The following is a 13,617-nucleotide window of genomic DNA, read 5'->3' as shown; positions in this document are numbered from 1 at the left end:
ACCAAGTGCTCAGCATCAGTCAAAGGTATCGGGTTTACTTCTCTTATCACGTAAAATAAAATTGTGGCATATAACTTTATAAATAAGGGGGCAACAATTTGATGTTTATGGTGGTTAGGATCAAATTTTCAACCCGGTCTTTTTTATTTTGAGGAAATGTAGATCATGCCTATACTTTCAACTGTTTAATATAAAGACAAAAATATTAGGCAATAATAGATTCTGCCTTTTTATATGTTCTTATTTGCTGTCCTGATCATACCATCAATAGTAAATATGTTTTCGGCAAGTTATTTCCGGTATACGTAGATCGTTTCTTGGACTATACAATTATCCTATTTCACCGAATGCAGTCTATATGTAATTTGATATACCAACAGACCTTCGACGATACTCAACTAGTTATTTTATTTCAGTCTTTGTCAAAGCCTAGTTTTGTGCAAAGATTATCTTCATCGGCCGTGGGGAAATATCAAAAGCTTGTTGTTTTCGTAGAAATTGGGTGTTTACATATCAGAATTTACAAGCTTGACATTTTACTTTTTTTTTTGTTTTGTTTTGTTTTGATTTTTGTCCTTTTTTTTTTTTTTTTTTGTTTTGTTTTCTTTTTGTTTTTTATGATTTCCTTATTGAATTAATGATGGATTTAATGATTATTTTTGTTAAACAAAATATGATAAATCAAAATAAGTCTTGGGTTTTTTTTCAATTGCAAGTTAAAATAAGAAAAGTTTATTTCTTTAACTTAATGTAAAAATCCTTAAATGTTTATTTATAAATTAATTTTCTCTATTGAATTACTGGTTGTTTATATTAGAAAAAGCAGATGACAGCTACCCTTACAGCTGTACAGTTACCTAATCTTCGCTCTGTTTTTGTGAAGTTTGAATTGCTCATTAACATTCAGATTCTTTTTTGAAGAAAATTAAATATCTTTAACATAACGCTCTAGAAACTGCATCATCGTAGATACAAAATAAATGCCAAATTAGTATTTAAAACTTAACCCATTATCTGATTGTTGCATCAATATGATGATATTTGCAAAAAAATAACTATTTAAATGCAACGTCGGCTGGGAAACCGTATGCTCCATGATGTCGTTCGCCATAAATCCACAAACCGAATCGTATTCCAGTTTTATGTTGCATTGTGTGGAAAACATTTCTTACGAAAAACATGCTGAATTGAAAGTAACGTTCTCAACCAGTAAAGAATTATTTTCAATTGGAGTTACGCATTTACTGTCAAGCTTAAATCCATCCAACAGATCTAAATTCATTGGTTTCCCTTGAAACGTTACACTTAAATAGCTTGTAAAACCATCAGGAACAACAAAATGATAGACTGCTTTGTATTGATGAATTCCATATATTGTCATCATGTACGAATCATGGTCATACATTTCCATTGGATACATTTGCACCATAATATTGCTTGAAGAATTTACAATAACTATGTCACTACTTTTGAATTCGGTAAATTTTCTGTCAATGAAAAACGTTCTTGTATTCTTTCGACTTATTTTATTGACTTGTACTTGTACATTGCTGAATACTCTAATAGCGCTCTGGATTCGTTTAGAAATTGGTGGTATAATGTACTGACCGTCGAGTTGGTCAATAGGGAAAACCATTTCGATCAAAAGATTGTAATAGTAATGAAGTATTCTGTTGCATTTATTCCCAGATATAACACCGATCGGTTTTGAAGCCGATATCAAAGATCCTGATAAGTCATGTGTATGAGAAATATGGAATGTTTCAAAAACGGACAACCGTACTGTAAGCAAATAACCATCATAGTAAGCTTTCGAATTGTACACAATATGTGTATTGTTTGCAAATTTAAAACTGATCGCTACGGTAGTATCATCATGAACTGGAACAATTCCAATTTCACTTCTGTCTTCACCTTCTTTCGACTCGGTTTCGTAACTAGGCACGATATAAAAAGTTCCAAGTTTTTCTTGTGGGATTGCCAGATATCCTTCGGAATCACCAAACCCGTACAAAGTAATCGGGACATCAGTTATCACAATTACATAGTTATTTGCAATGCCATGATAAGAAGACGTGTTCCTGAATAAACGGTGGATAGTTGAATTGTCGTATTTTTGTAAATGGATGAAATAATAGCTATACCGTTTTCTTCGCCGTATATATAAAGCTTAGGGGATACGTGTCCATATAGATAAATAAACGTTACTACATATTGTAAGCGTGAATTGTCATAATCTACAACAAAAAATAATTATATTTCAATGTTTTACCTTTCTGTTTTTCGTATTAAAAGTAAAAGATAGGTATATTAATCTCATACATTTCTGGTTAAAAATGCTAACATTGGTTGATAACATTGGTTGAAAAGAACGCTTTACCTATTCTTTATAAACACATTCAGATATTTCATCGAAAATATTTATTTTTTAAACTGGTAACGACATTAATTCGGTTAGTGGAATAAAACATATACCGATAGAAATTGGCTACGCCTTTGTATTTATTGGTAATCTCGAATCGTCAGTAAAGTCATTCTGTGGTAGTTATTTTGAATGTTCATTAAATTTGTTGTACTTACCTGCATTTGAATAAATACAGTAAATGCAGTGGCATTGTTACCAAAATAAGGCACAATTCGTAATAAAGGCAGAAATTTGATTCCTCATACTTTGTAAGAAATACTTCTAAATGATCTTCCAAATATACAGAAAAAGATGTTTACAAATGCTGGAATTTTTAATTGACAACATATTTGTCCAGTGTGGTGAATGCATTTTTCAACAAACGGTCGGCATTCCAATGGGAACAAATTGTGCTCCTCTACTTGCTGACCTATCCCTTTACTCTTATAAGGCTGAGTTTATAGCTGATCCGATCCGCAAAAAGAATATCGTTTAGCTAGATCATTTAATCTCAGTTTCCGCTATGTAGATGACGTATTATCTTTAAACAATCCTAATTTAGGGAATTTGATACATCGCATCTACCCAAAAGACCATGAGATAAAGGATACTAGAGATACTGTGAAGTCTGCCTCATATCTTGACATACACTTAGAAATCGATGGTAAAGGAAAACTATTGACCAAACTTTACGAAAAACGTGATGACTTTTCATTCAAAATCGTCAAGTTTCCCTTCATCTGTGGCAACATCCCTTCAGCACCTGCGAATGGATCACAATTCATACGCTATGTCAGAGCTTGCCGAGACTATGCAGACTTTTTGTATCGCGCTAGAATTCTAACAAGTAGGCTTCTGGAGCAGGGTTATGTTGCTACAAGATTGAAGTCATCACTACAAAAGTTTTATGGTTATCATCATGAACTCGTGGATCGTTACGGTGTATCCATCTGCCCAAGGAAAACTGATTTGTTCAATGTGTCATAGTTTTCCTTTCCTCTTTCGTCTACCCCAGACATGGCTTTTTATGAGCAATTCGACGGTTGTTTCTAGAAAAACATAGGAGGCTTACCCTACCGGTGCATCTGGTCCATGCTCCCAGTTTTTAGTGAAATCCGAGTTGCTCATTTGCTTTTGCTACTTTGTATGTATGATATTAGTTATTTTATGTTCATTGTTGTGTATGTCTGTTTACCATGTCTTGTCTTTGTCCCTGGATTACATTCTTTTGATTACCGCTTTAACCTTGGTTCTCTTGTTTACTCTTTGACCTTAACTATGTTTTTTCGATAACAAATACTGAAAGAATTGACGTGTTTTTAGAAGAGTTCAAAAATGAATTAATTTAACAACAAAAGATGAAACATTTCAGATTTTCTTTCAATATGCCAATCGGAATACAGAGCCAGATTAATTGTGTTTGAAGTCTACACATATGACCTGCTTTTCTTCTCATATTCATATTCTAACGTGCCAGTCATAAACATTTGCTATCAATTTATCTCTACCCTTATGTTATACCCTGTGTTTCTTTTTTTTTTATATTGGCATAGACATAAACAACTCAGTATATGGTTCTAGGGGACAGGACATTTACCCTTACAGTTTACTTGGTCCATGATCGGATTTTATGAAACCTGAGTTGATCATTTGGTTTGAGTTTGTTGCACCTGTTTTGGTTCTTGCATTCATAATTGTTTTGTGACATGGTAAAACTTAAAGATGGCCTTTAAAGCGTTCATAAATTTTACAAGTAATTTTGTTGACAGTTTAAGGTATAGAATTGATTGATAGATTTGTTTGACGAATAAATAACTTTCTTAAAATTGCACAATTTTCAATAAACGTTTCGTTAGAGAACAGCTTCTAAAATAGCCAAGCAATTGCATAAATATTACTGGGTACAAGTTTGTTTTAAAGAATAAGTGAATCAATTTTAGAGACCACAAATTGTTGTACAAATCTTAGCTAGTCAATATATTTACCTTGCTTATTAGTTGTTGTTTGCATAGTTGGTGTACTTGTTGAATATCCCATAAATTGCTCAGTTGAAATAAATTCTGTTGGTTTAGTTAAGTATTTTTCTGGCCAGTGGTTAAATGTTTTGCAGAAATTTGTTATGCAACATGTAGAATTTAGCGATGATCGTTTACGTCGTCTTCCAAAACTTTGATTAGAACTAACATGAGCATTGCATACCTAAAAATAATAAACCAAACACATTTGAAATATGACCAATTCAGAACATTATAAATGAGCAAAGCCCGCTTTTAAACGTGTAGATATTCGTCTACAAATTCATCATTTAGACACTTGAGAAGCTTTCATCAAGGCAAAAGACTACATCAAAAAATGCAAACAACACAAAACGTTTAAAAGACGTCAGTTATTTTTTTTCTAAAAGGCTACTACCGGTTGAAAGGATCTTGATAAAACCCTGCAAACTACGCCGAACCCGCGAAACAATTCTTCTGGTAATTTTATGAACGTTTGAAACTTCCTTTCCGGTCTTCTACTTATTACTGATGGAAAATTCCTGAACAAACCGGGAAAAAAATAAATGGCATGAAGTCTGATTTGTAGAAAAGCGAACCTGATACTTTTGTTTTGGACTTCGGCCGCACTTAAAGCCATTCCCTTCCTCATATCAACACAATAATTTTTCACACATACATATGTTACTTTTTGGGTTTTTTTTTTCAAAAACAAAATGGTTGATAATGGAGTGTTCACATTGTGAATGTAAGGCTATCACATCATTAGCCGAAAATTGTTACTTACATGAAGATTTTCACAGGCCATTTTGTAAAGCTTGATATTCCATCGGTAAAATTCTTGTGCCAAGCATATCTAAAATTACGTTAAAGGAATTGAATCAGTTACAAATTAAAGTGTATAGGTGAGCTAAGTTTGTTTGTAACGTATCGATCAAACCCGTGTCAACTTTCCTTTTGTCTATAGCAACATCCCGTAAGCACCTACGTATAGAGTTTTCATATCACAACTCTACGTTATGCCAGGGCTTGCTTAAACTTATTTTTTTGTATCGTACTAGTATCCTAAGATCGTTTTTTTTCTAACTACCTGTTCTATACAAAAGCTTTGATTGCCCAAAACAGATACAACCATTGCTTAATATTTGACATATAATGACATGGGGATTTCAATGCACATAGGGCCAGCATTTCTTCGGAAACTTTTTTCAGTTGAATCTGCTAGAGACTTCATCGTCATTAATCATTAAATGTTCATTTAATTTAAGATATTGAAAAATTTAGACTTTTCGCTGGTTGCCGATAATTGCGATAAACATTTTGTATTGTTGTAAAAAGGAAGTTAATGCTGTTTTAGGTAATTAGTGCAATGTAGTATTTTAGTGGTACAAAGACATACATTTATATCAGTGAATATTATTAAGTATAGATTGACATTTTCGGTCCACATCTTTATAAACTAGTTCTGTGTATATATAAGAAGGTAACTATTATAAAATTATCTTCTTTTGGATCTACCTGAGGAAATAACTTATAATCTGATCGTTTGTATTAGAAAGACAATAATCCATGAAATAATTTTAAAAATATATCATATCTAGATAATTGTCGCAATTCTAAGTATCTCCGATCTCTGCAAACCCTTCCTTTCTTTTGAAGAGCAGGTTCTGTTATAGTTGTCGGATTAGCTGGCGCTATAACTGTCCTTATAACGGGAATAGGTTTGGTGAACATGTAAACGAGAAAACAAAAACACCGGGATGAAAATATCAGCCCAAGGCTACCTATTGGTCTGCAATGAACGACGAGGAATTTCTCACACTACAGGATAGGCTGCTGCTGGCCCAAACCATCATTATAAACAGGCAAAGCGAAAGAGTTGCTCTACATACTCAAATACTATATAAATAAACTAAAGGTGAGAACGAAACGAGGGGCCAGAAAGTCTTGACTTGGGACAGGCGCAAAAAAAAGCGGCGGGTTTAAAGTACACTGACCGGCAATGCCATCATAAAATACTTACATTATCAATTGACCTTCACGTTACTATATTTTTCATGAGTATCTTTACAAATTAAAAAAGAGAATGACACCCCACAATGGCACGTTTTCTGGATTTTCCTGGTTTTTTTTTATGTCAATGTTTATAATTTTTGATGTTTTATCTTCAAACCATACATCATCATACAACTGAGAATAACAACTTCATCGAATGTCCTGATGCATATGTTTCATAACAACATATCTATTTAAAACCAATGGTTGGCCATTGATTAAGATGAAGTACAATAAAAAAAAAATAACTTGACCATTCTGTACATTACTAATTTGAGTTGAGAAGATGATTACAAACATGGAAGTTATCCTGCCCAACATTTATTATAATATTCCTCTAATTTTGCATCCAAGACCATCTTCACTTCAGGTCTCAGAATCTGAATGACACCTCTCAATGTCTCTGCATATATACACTAATATAACAGATTACCCTCCATACATGTTTTACTTAATGTTTCTGGTTAAGATGCATTACAACGAACGCAGAAAAACATATCATTGAGTATACAATCTGGATGCCATTTCAAACAGCATTTTGGATTACATTCTTTGAATTTCCGCTAGAATTTTGCTTCCCTTGATAACTCTTGTCATGTTAATTTTGGGTTCAAGGTCACGATTAGATGCTAAAATCATAGTGTGTTTTGTATCAAATCTAAAATCTTTTACTGACAAACACCACACAGTGAACACTAAACGTGAATGCTGTACCAATGTACATTCTTTTTGTTTTAAAAGACTTTTGTTATAAAAAAAAAAACATTTTCTAATGAATAGTTAGTTTTATCATTATCCCTCGGAGGTCTTCTTTTTAGATTACATGCACAAATACTGTTTTTTTTATAATTATCTGTCATGAACTAAAACATTTGATTAGTCAGGTTCTTTTAATTGTGTTCAATAATAGGAATAGAAAAAACAAGACATTATTCAAACTTTAAACTGGTGGTTACCGTTAATAGGTACAATAAATTTATATCTGATATTTAAGTGTTGATTGAGATAAATGTCCCCTTTCCCGTTCGTATGAACTTCTTTACAAACATGAACAATTCATTTGATCCTTTGCAATTGACATGCTTTGAATGATATGCTCCAATTGTAGCATATACATGTATACGCAATTCCGTGAGTTAATTATATCCGCGATTTATCATGTGAGAGAGTCATGAACGACAAAATAATGCTTTCTTGGATTGTAAAGCGGACATCATACCCGTATGAAACAAACTATAATACAATATTATGGACAAATAGTTAAGGTATTCTATAAGGCAATATATTATTGTTACGTAAATTCTCGATTAAAACAGCTTAATTCATCTGATTCACAGACTGTAGTGGTATAACATGACTTTGCTTTTCCTTCACACTTGTAACATATTGGGCCTCGTTGTATTCCTGAAACTGGTAATGCTTTTCATTAAAACGGGTGAACTTAATTTTTTTTGGTCGTTTCATGTAATTATTTCAAGGTTTTATTTAGAATAAATCACTTAGTTTAATTCATTTGAAGAAAAAAAGGTCGTTGGAAAAGTGAAATGTATAGTTAAATGGTACAATATAACAAAGGAAACATTAACACAACTATATATTGTAATATACACATGTAAGTGCCGCAGCCAAATCGCAATCTACATATATCAGAATCAAGACATATTGAACAACGATCAAACAGTCCTTCGTTGCTGTTTTTATTGACTTTTTTAATGTGAGTAATCCCAAAATGTGTATATATTTACCGAAGTGGATCGTATTGTATTTTTACATATTCTTTATAAAAGTTTATAAAGAAATTATATATGAAAAGCATTTGTAAACACTTACAGTCGCCACCACATCCATCCACATTACAACCGTTGGAAGAGCAACAGTATCTGCATATTTCTAAATCTTTTCCGAAAGAAGTCCTTTTAGAATGACATTTCTTTTTAAAGAAATAAATATGTATAAATGTATGTTGATGGATGATCTAGTCTTGCAAGAAATAAGTTTTTAAATAGTAATACATGGAATTGGTACACTCTTCTTTTTCCTTATCACGCATCTAGAATGGTTGTTTTTTCCCCTATTCATGACTTGAGAACAAAGGATCTCTCCTGAATCTTTTTAAGAGTATCTCTGAAATTTCAATTAAGTAGCTGTCTTTATGCAACGTTTGGAAAATGTGAGACACCCTAGCAAAAGGCTACATATTTTCATTTTTTGTAATTAAGTTGTTTTATGGGTCTTTACTATGAAATGTGTAATTATTCATTCCAAACTGCCTGCTATTGGAAATAATCGACATTAAATCTAATAGATTCTGTTGTATTTGAGTTCATTTACTGAGTTATCGCCCTTAATTTTGAAATCTACAGTGCATTCTATATAATTTTTATCTCCTAAGAAGACGGGTTATATGAAAAACTGAATGTTTATTTCTGTTAACTATGGCAATTCAAACAAAATATCAAAAATAAAAATAGGTAGGCTTTTTGAAGAATATCGTTTGGCTAGATCCTTCAATCTCAGTTTCCGCTATATAGAGGACATATTATCTTTAAACAATCCTAATTTTGGGGATTTGATACATCGCATCTACCCAAAAGAACTTGAGATAAAGGATACTACAGACACTGTGAAGTCAGCCTCATATCTTGTCCTACACTTAGAAATCGATGGTAAGGAAAAACTATTGACCAAACTTTACGACAAACGTGATGACTTTTCATTCAGAATTGTCAAATTTCCTTTCATCTGTGGCAACATCCCTTCGGCTCCTGCGTATGGAGTGTTCATATCACAACTCATACGTTATGCCAAAGCTTGCCGAAACTACGCAGACTTTTTGTATCGCGCTAGAACTCTAACAAATAGGCTTCTAGAACAGGGTTATGTTGCTACAAGATTGAAGTCATCACTACAGAAGTTTTATGGTTGTCATCATGAACTCGTGGATCATTATGGTGTATCCATCAGCACCATGAAAACTGATTTACTCAACGGGTAATAGTTTTCCTTTCCTCGTTTGTCTACCCCGGACAACTCGGCGGATGTTTCAAGAAAAGCAGGTAACGTTTACCCTACCGGTGCACCTGGTCCATGCTCCCAGTTTTCAGTGGAGTCCGAGTTGCTCATTTACTGCTGTTACTTTGTATGTATGATTTTAGTTACTTTATGTTCTTTGTTGTGTATGGCTGTTTTCCATGTCTGGTCTTTGTCCCTGGATTACATTCTTTTGATTACCGCTATAGTCTTTGTTCCCTTGATTACTTTTTTACTCAAGAATCACATTTTGCATGATTCTTTGCTGGAGTGCTACTTTTAAAAAAATTCTTCTTATTGTGGAGGCAGTTGTGTTAAAAAAAGTCATTCACTCTTCGTGATGTTTGTTTTATTATTTTACACTCCTTGCGACGTTTAGGTTTCCCACGAGCACGATACCTAAACGCACGCTAAACGCTCAGCAAAGGCATGATAAATGAACGCTCCTAGCGTGCGTTTAAATGCACGATAGACGAGCGATGTAAAATTATAATATTAACGATTAATGACGCTCCCAGCGTGCGTTTAACCGAACGCTTTTATCGTGCGTTTAAACGAACGCTTCTATCGTGCGTTTATCGCGCGTTTAAACGAACGCAAAACGATGAGTAAACGCACAATACACGATGCACGAACGCTAAATTGGGAAACGTGAACGTTTCAAGGAGTGTATACGAACAATTTTATCCTTTGATTTCAAATACATAGTTCAAAATGTTTTATTTATTCTAGATTTTCAAAAACATATGGTTTTATCAATGTATCCTAGTTTTTATGTTATATCTCCTGAATTTACTTGCTTTTCGATTCCGCAAATCTGAAATTAAATAAAACATACACGTTTGACTTTGGCATGTGTGCATTTGTTTATGCTGTCTTGCTTTCCCTTATATTGAGTGTGATATGTCTCTGTATTTTATTTTGTTGTCTGCATTGCGTTTGTAGATCATTTGTGTTTCTTTTTTTTTTCACGCACGTTTTGGTCTTATCTTTGGGTTCTGTTCGTCCTTCTGATTTGATCACTTGGTATTGTTTGCCTATATGAGACATATTGGTACTTTATAATTTTTGATGGTTTATCTATGTTTATCTATGTGAATCGTCTTTTAGTGCTAAAATAATTCAAATGTTTGGTATACATTACTAATAATTGTTTGTAATTTGTTGTTCACCTGACATGTACTTCAAAGCCGTAGGCATGTCTATCTAATTTTATATGAATTTTAGCGCATGACATGATATTACTTACAACCCATGGGGAACTAAGTACCTTTTTACTCATAATTAGAATGATCCTATTACGTGATGCATTTTTCTGTGCATGATGAGTCTTGTTACCCCTTTATAAGGAATTTTTCATGCTAAAGTTTTTCGTTTAAATGTAAATAGGATGTAAAAAAGAATTTATCGATTCGCACAATACGTATGGAAAATATCTCATTTGTTTCTTATTATTCACTTGGTACATAAGGTATGGTGACGCTTAACCTCAAAATAATAAATCATTAACTATAATTTGACAACTTACAGATCCATTGTAACATTCTGCCGAATGGTCACATAGAAACGGATGACCAACAGACTCACAGCTAAGGCAAATTCGTCCTTGAAATGAAAGTACTTTAGAGATTGAGATATTAAAATAAATCGTTCACCAAAAATGAATTATTATTTTCATGCAAAAAAAGGAAACATTTAAAAGATTAAAGCTGTCATATACATAAGGACGTGATATTTCTACAATACCTTGTAATCGGCGACATACCAGTAACCTAAAGATCTATTTGCAAAATGTTGTAACTGAACAAACTCGATAGGAAGAAAACGAGTTCTTTGAGCATGCATGGTTCGGCAATACAAATGTTATGAATTATATTAATTTACAATGTGTAGATTGTTGTACATTCGCAACATTATCCGCGCTTACATTGAGAAAGTATGCAATCTTTTATCTTTTGTAGTTTTGATAGAAATATAACAGTTACCCATTCCGGTGAAATAAGTTCATCTTTTTTTGTTTTAGATGAGAATTTTAGAATATCTTTACAATGCTATTAAACTCAGGACGAGTCAGTTCAACCAATTTATTCAATACCTATTACAATATTGTAACTATGAGATTCACATATACTTTTCATGTAGGTATACTGGTCAGCGATTTACATTAAGATGTCATGTGATACAAAATAACTCAAAATATTACTAAGCAGTACCGGATATGCAGTACAAAAACTTATGCATATACACTTATTAATAAAAAATACAAGACTTGTAAGACATCATGGCTTTTTTTCGCAGAAGTAGATTTAAGTTATATGGGGTATTGCAAACTTTTCATAAAGAATTGTCGTCAACTTTCCTTTCATCTGTGACAACATCCCTTCAGCACTTTCTTATGGAGTGATCATATCATACATTATGCCAGAGCTTGCCGTAACCACGCAGACTTTTTGTATCGCGCTAGACTTCTTACAAGTAGGCTTCTGGAACAGGGTTATGTTGCTACAAGATTGAAGTCATCACTAAAGAAGATTTTTTATGGTCGTCATCATGAACTCGTGAATTGTTACGGTGTATCCATATGCGGAATGAAAACTGACTACCCCGGACTAAGCAGAGGACGCTTACCCTACCGATTTTAGTTTTTAGAGGAGTCCGAGTTGCTCATTTACTTTTGTTACTTTGTATGTATTATTTTAGTTACTTAATATTCTTTGTTGTGTATGTCTGTTATCAATGTCTGGTTTTTGTACCTGGATTATATTTTTTTTTGATTACCTCTAGAATCTTGGTTCCCTTGATTCATTCTTCAAACAGTGTTAACATAAGATTTATATTTTTTGTACTCACTGATAAGCAAATTATTGTGTCTCATCCTCAAAACCATACTTTACCACAATGTACGATTATAAGTGGCTATTTGTAATGACTTGAAAGATAAAACCGAGATCATGCTTTCAAGTTGTCTCGTTCTTATGCGCTCACTGATAACGTTTCTTGATTTTGCTGTTTTTTTTTTATCACGGTGAATATATGACAAGTGACAAGTAAAAGCATGTACACATGATAAATATTGTTTGTTATTCATATATTAGTATCTGAATTACTCTATCAGGTCAAATGATTTCGAATTGAGAAATTAAGCTTCCTTAATTTTCCTAATTTGCTAGAATATATCTCTGTTCTCATGCAACGTTTCATAAGATTAAATGAATCCAAAGCTAACCAAAAGGATATTGTAGTGCAAAAAAACATAAATATACACTTCAACAGAATGTGCAGTAATTGAATTTACTAGAACAAAGATGCCTGTATTACTTTTCTGTTTGTCGCGTAGTTATACTGCTATTGCAATATGCTTAAAGTTTTACTACTTAAGTTAAAAAATCAGTTGAAATGAAACATTGAAAAATACCGAAGCAAATCTTCCACTACATTTATTTTAATCGTAGCTCAGTTATCAATTGAAAGGAAATCTTTTGGAACTAAATTTTATTTGATGTAATTCATAAAAGTTCAATCAGAAATACATTGTATTACATTTGTATGTATAGAGACTGAGTGTATTACAGTTTGATTAACAAATGCTTATCATCAGACAATGACAGAATGTCAGAAAGACTTTTATACATTGCTTCAAGGAACTTAAGTAGCACTCCAAATAAGAAACATGAAAAATGTGATTTATAGTTGAAAAGCCTACATTTTTTATTTTTGAAGTTTTGTTTAAATAAATAGAAAGTAACATGTGGTTTTAATATAACATTTGTCCTTTGCAAAAAAAATAAATGCTATAAAAGGTAGAACTTTAAATTAAGGGAGATAACTTTGTACATGTAAATGACACTGAAATACAAAAGAAACTATTAGATTTTCGACTTAGATTATTTAATAAGAACAGAAAAGAATTAAATGAATATTAAATGCTTTTAAAAAACAAAAAAAAGCAACCTATTAAAAATGAAAATGTGAAGCATTTTATAGTGTATCACATATTACAGAATATGCTTGATTCTTAGCTAGAGCGCTACTTAATTCCCTCAGTTTCCTCGTAATCAAGATGATACTTTTGATTATTTGTCAATATATTATGCATTACTAAATAGAGACACTGAGTAATAAATTATACCCAAT

At 32.5% G+C, this 13,617-nt stretch overlaps 1 protein-coding gene across 1 annotated transcript; it reads right to left on the bottom strand.

The window, feature by feature from the left end:
* Positions 1 to 696: 696 nt before the first annotated feature.
* LOC148607847 (uncharacterized) lies at positions 697 to 12,450 on the bottom strand. The gene is made up of 8 exons (XM_088547266.1): positions 12,334 to 12,450; positions 11,012 to 11,088; positions 10,284 to 10,300; positions 8,284 to 8,383; positions 5,917 to 7,863; positions 5,186 to 5,254; positions 4,390 to 4,603; positions 697 to 2,237 (listed from the first exon to the last, which is right to left on the bottom strand). The coding sequence occupies exons 6-8, from the start codon at positions 5,204 to 5,206 to the stop codon at positions 2,041 to 2,043; spliced, it is 432 nt and encodes a 143-aa protein (XP_088403392.1). The 5' UTR covers positions 5,207 to 5,254; positions 5,917 to 7,863; positions 8,284 to 8,383; positions 10,284 to 10,300; positions 11,012 to 11,088; positions 12,334 to 12,450; the 3' UTR covers positions 697 to 2,040.
* Positions 12,451 to 13,617: the final 1,167 nt, after the last annotated feature.

This window comes from Perna viridis, chromosome 9 (assembly GCF_037379345.1).
Source record: "Perna viridis isolate PV_CMFRI_1.1 ecotype Kerala chromosome 9, ASM3737934v1, whole genome shotgun sequence".
NCBI classification, from domain to species: Eukaryota; Metazoa; Mollusca; class Bivalvia; order Mytilida; family Mytilidae; genus Perna; species Perna viridis.
The sequence above is the reverse complement of the archived record's forward strand: the minus strand, read 5'-3'. Positions and strand labels throughout refer to the sequence as shown.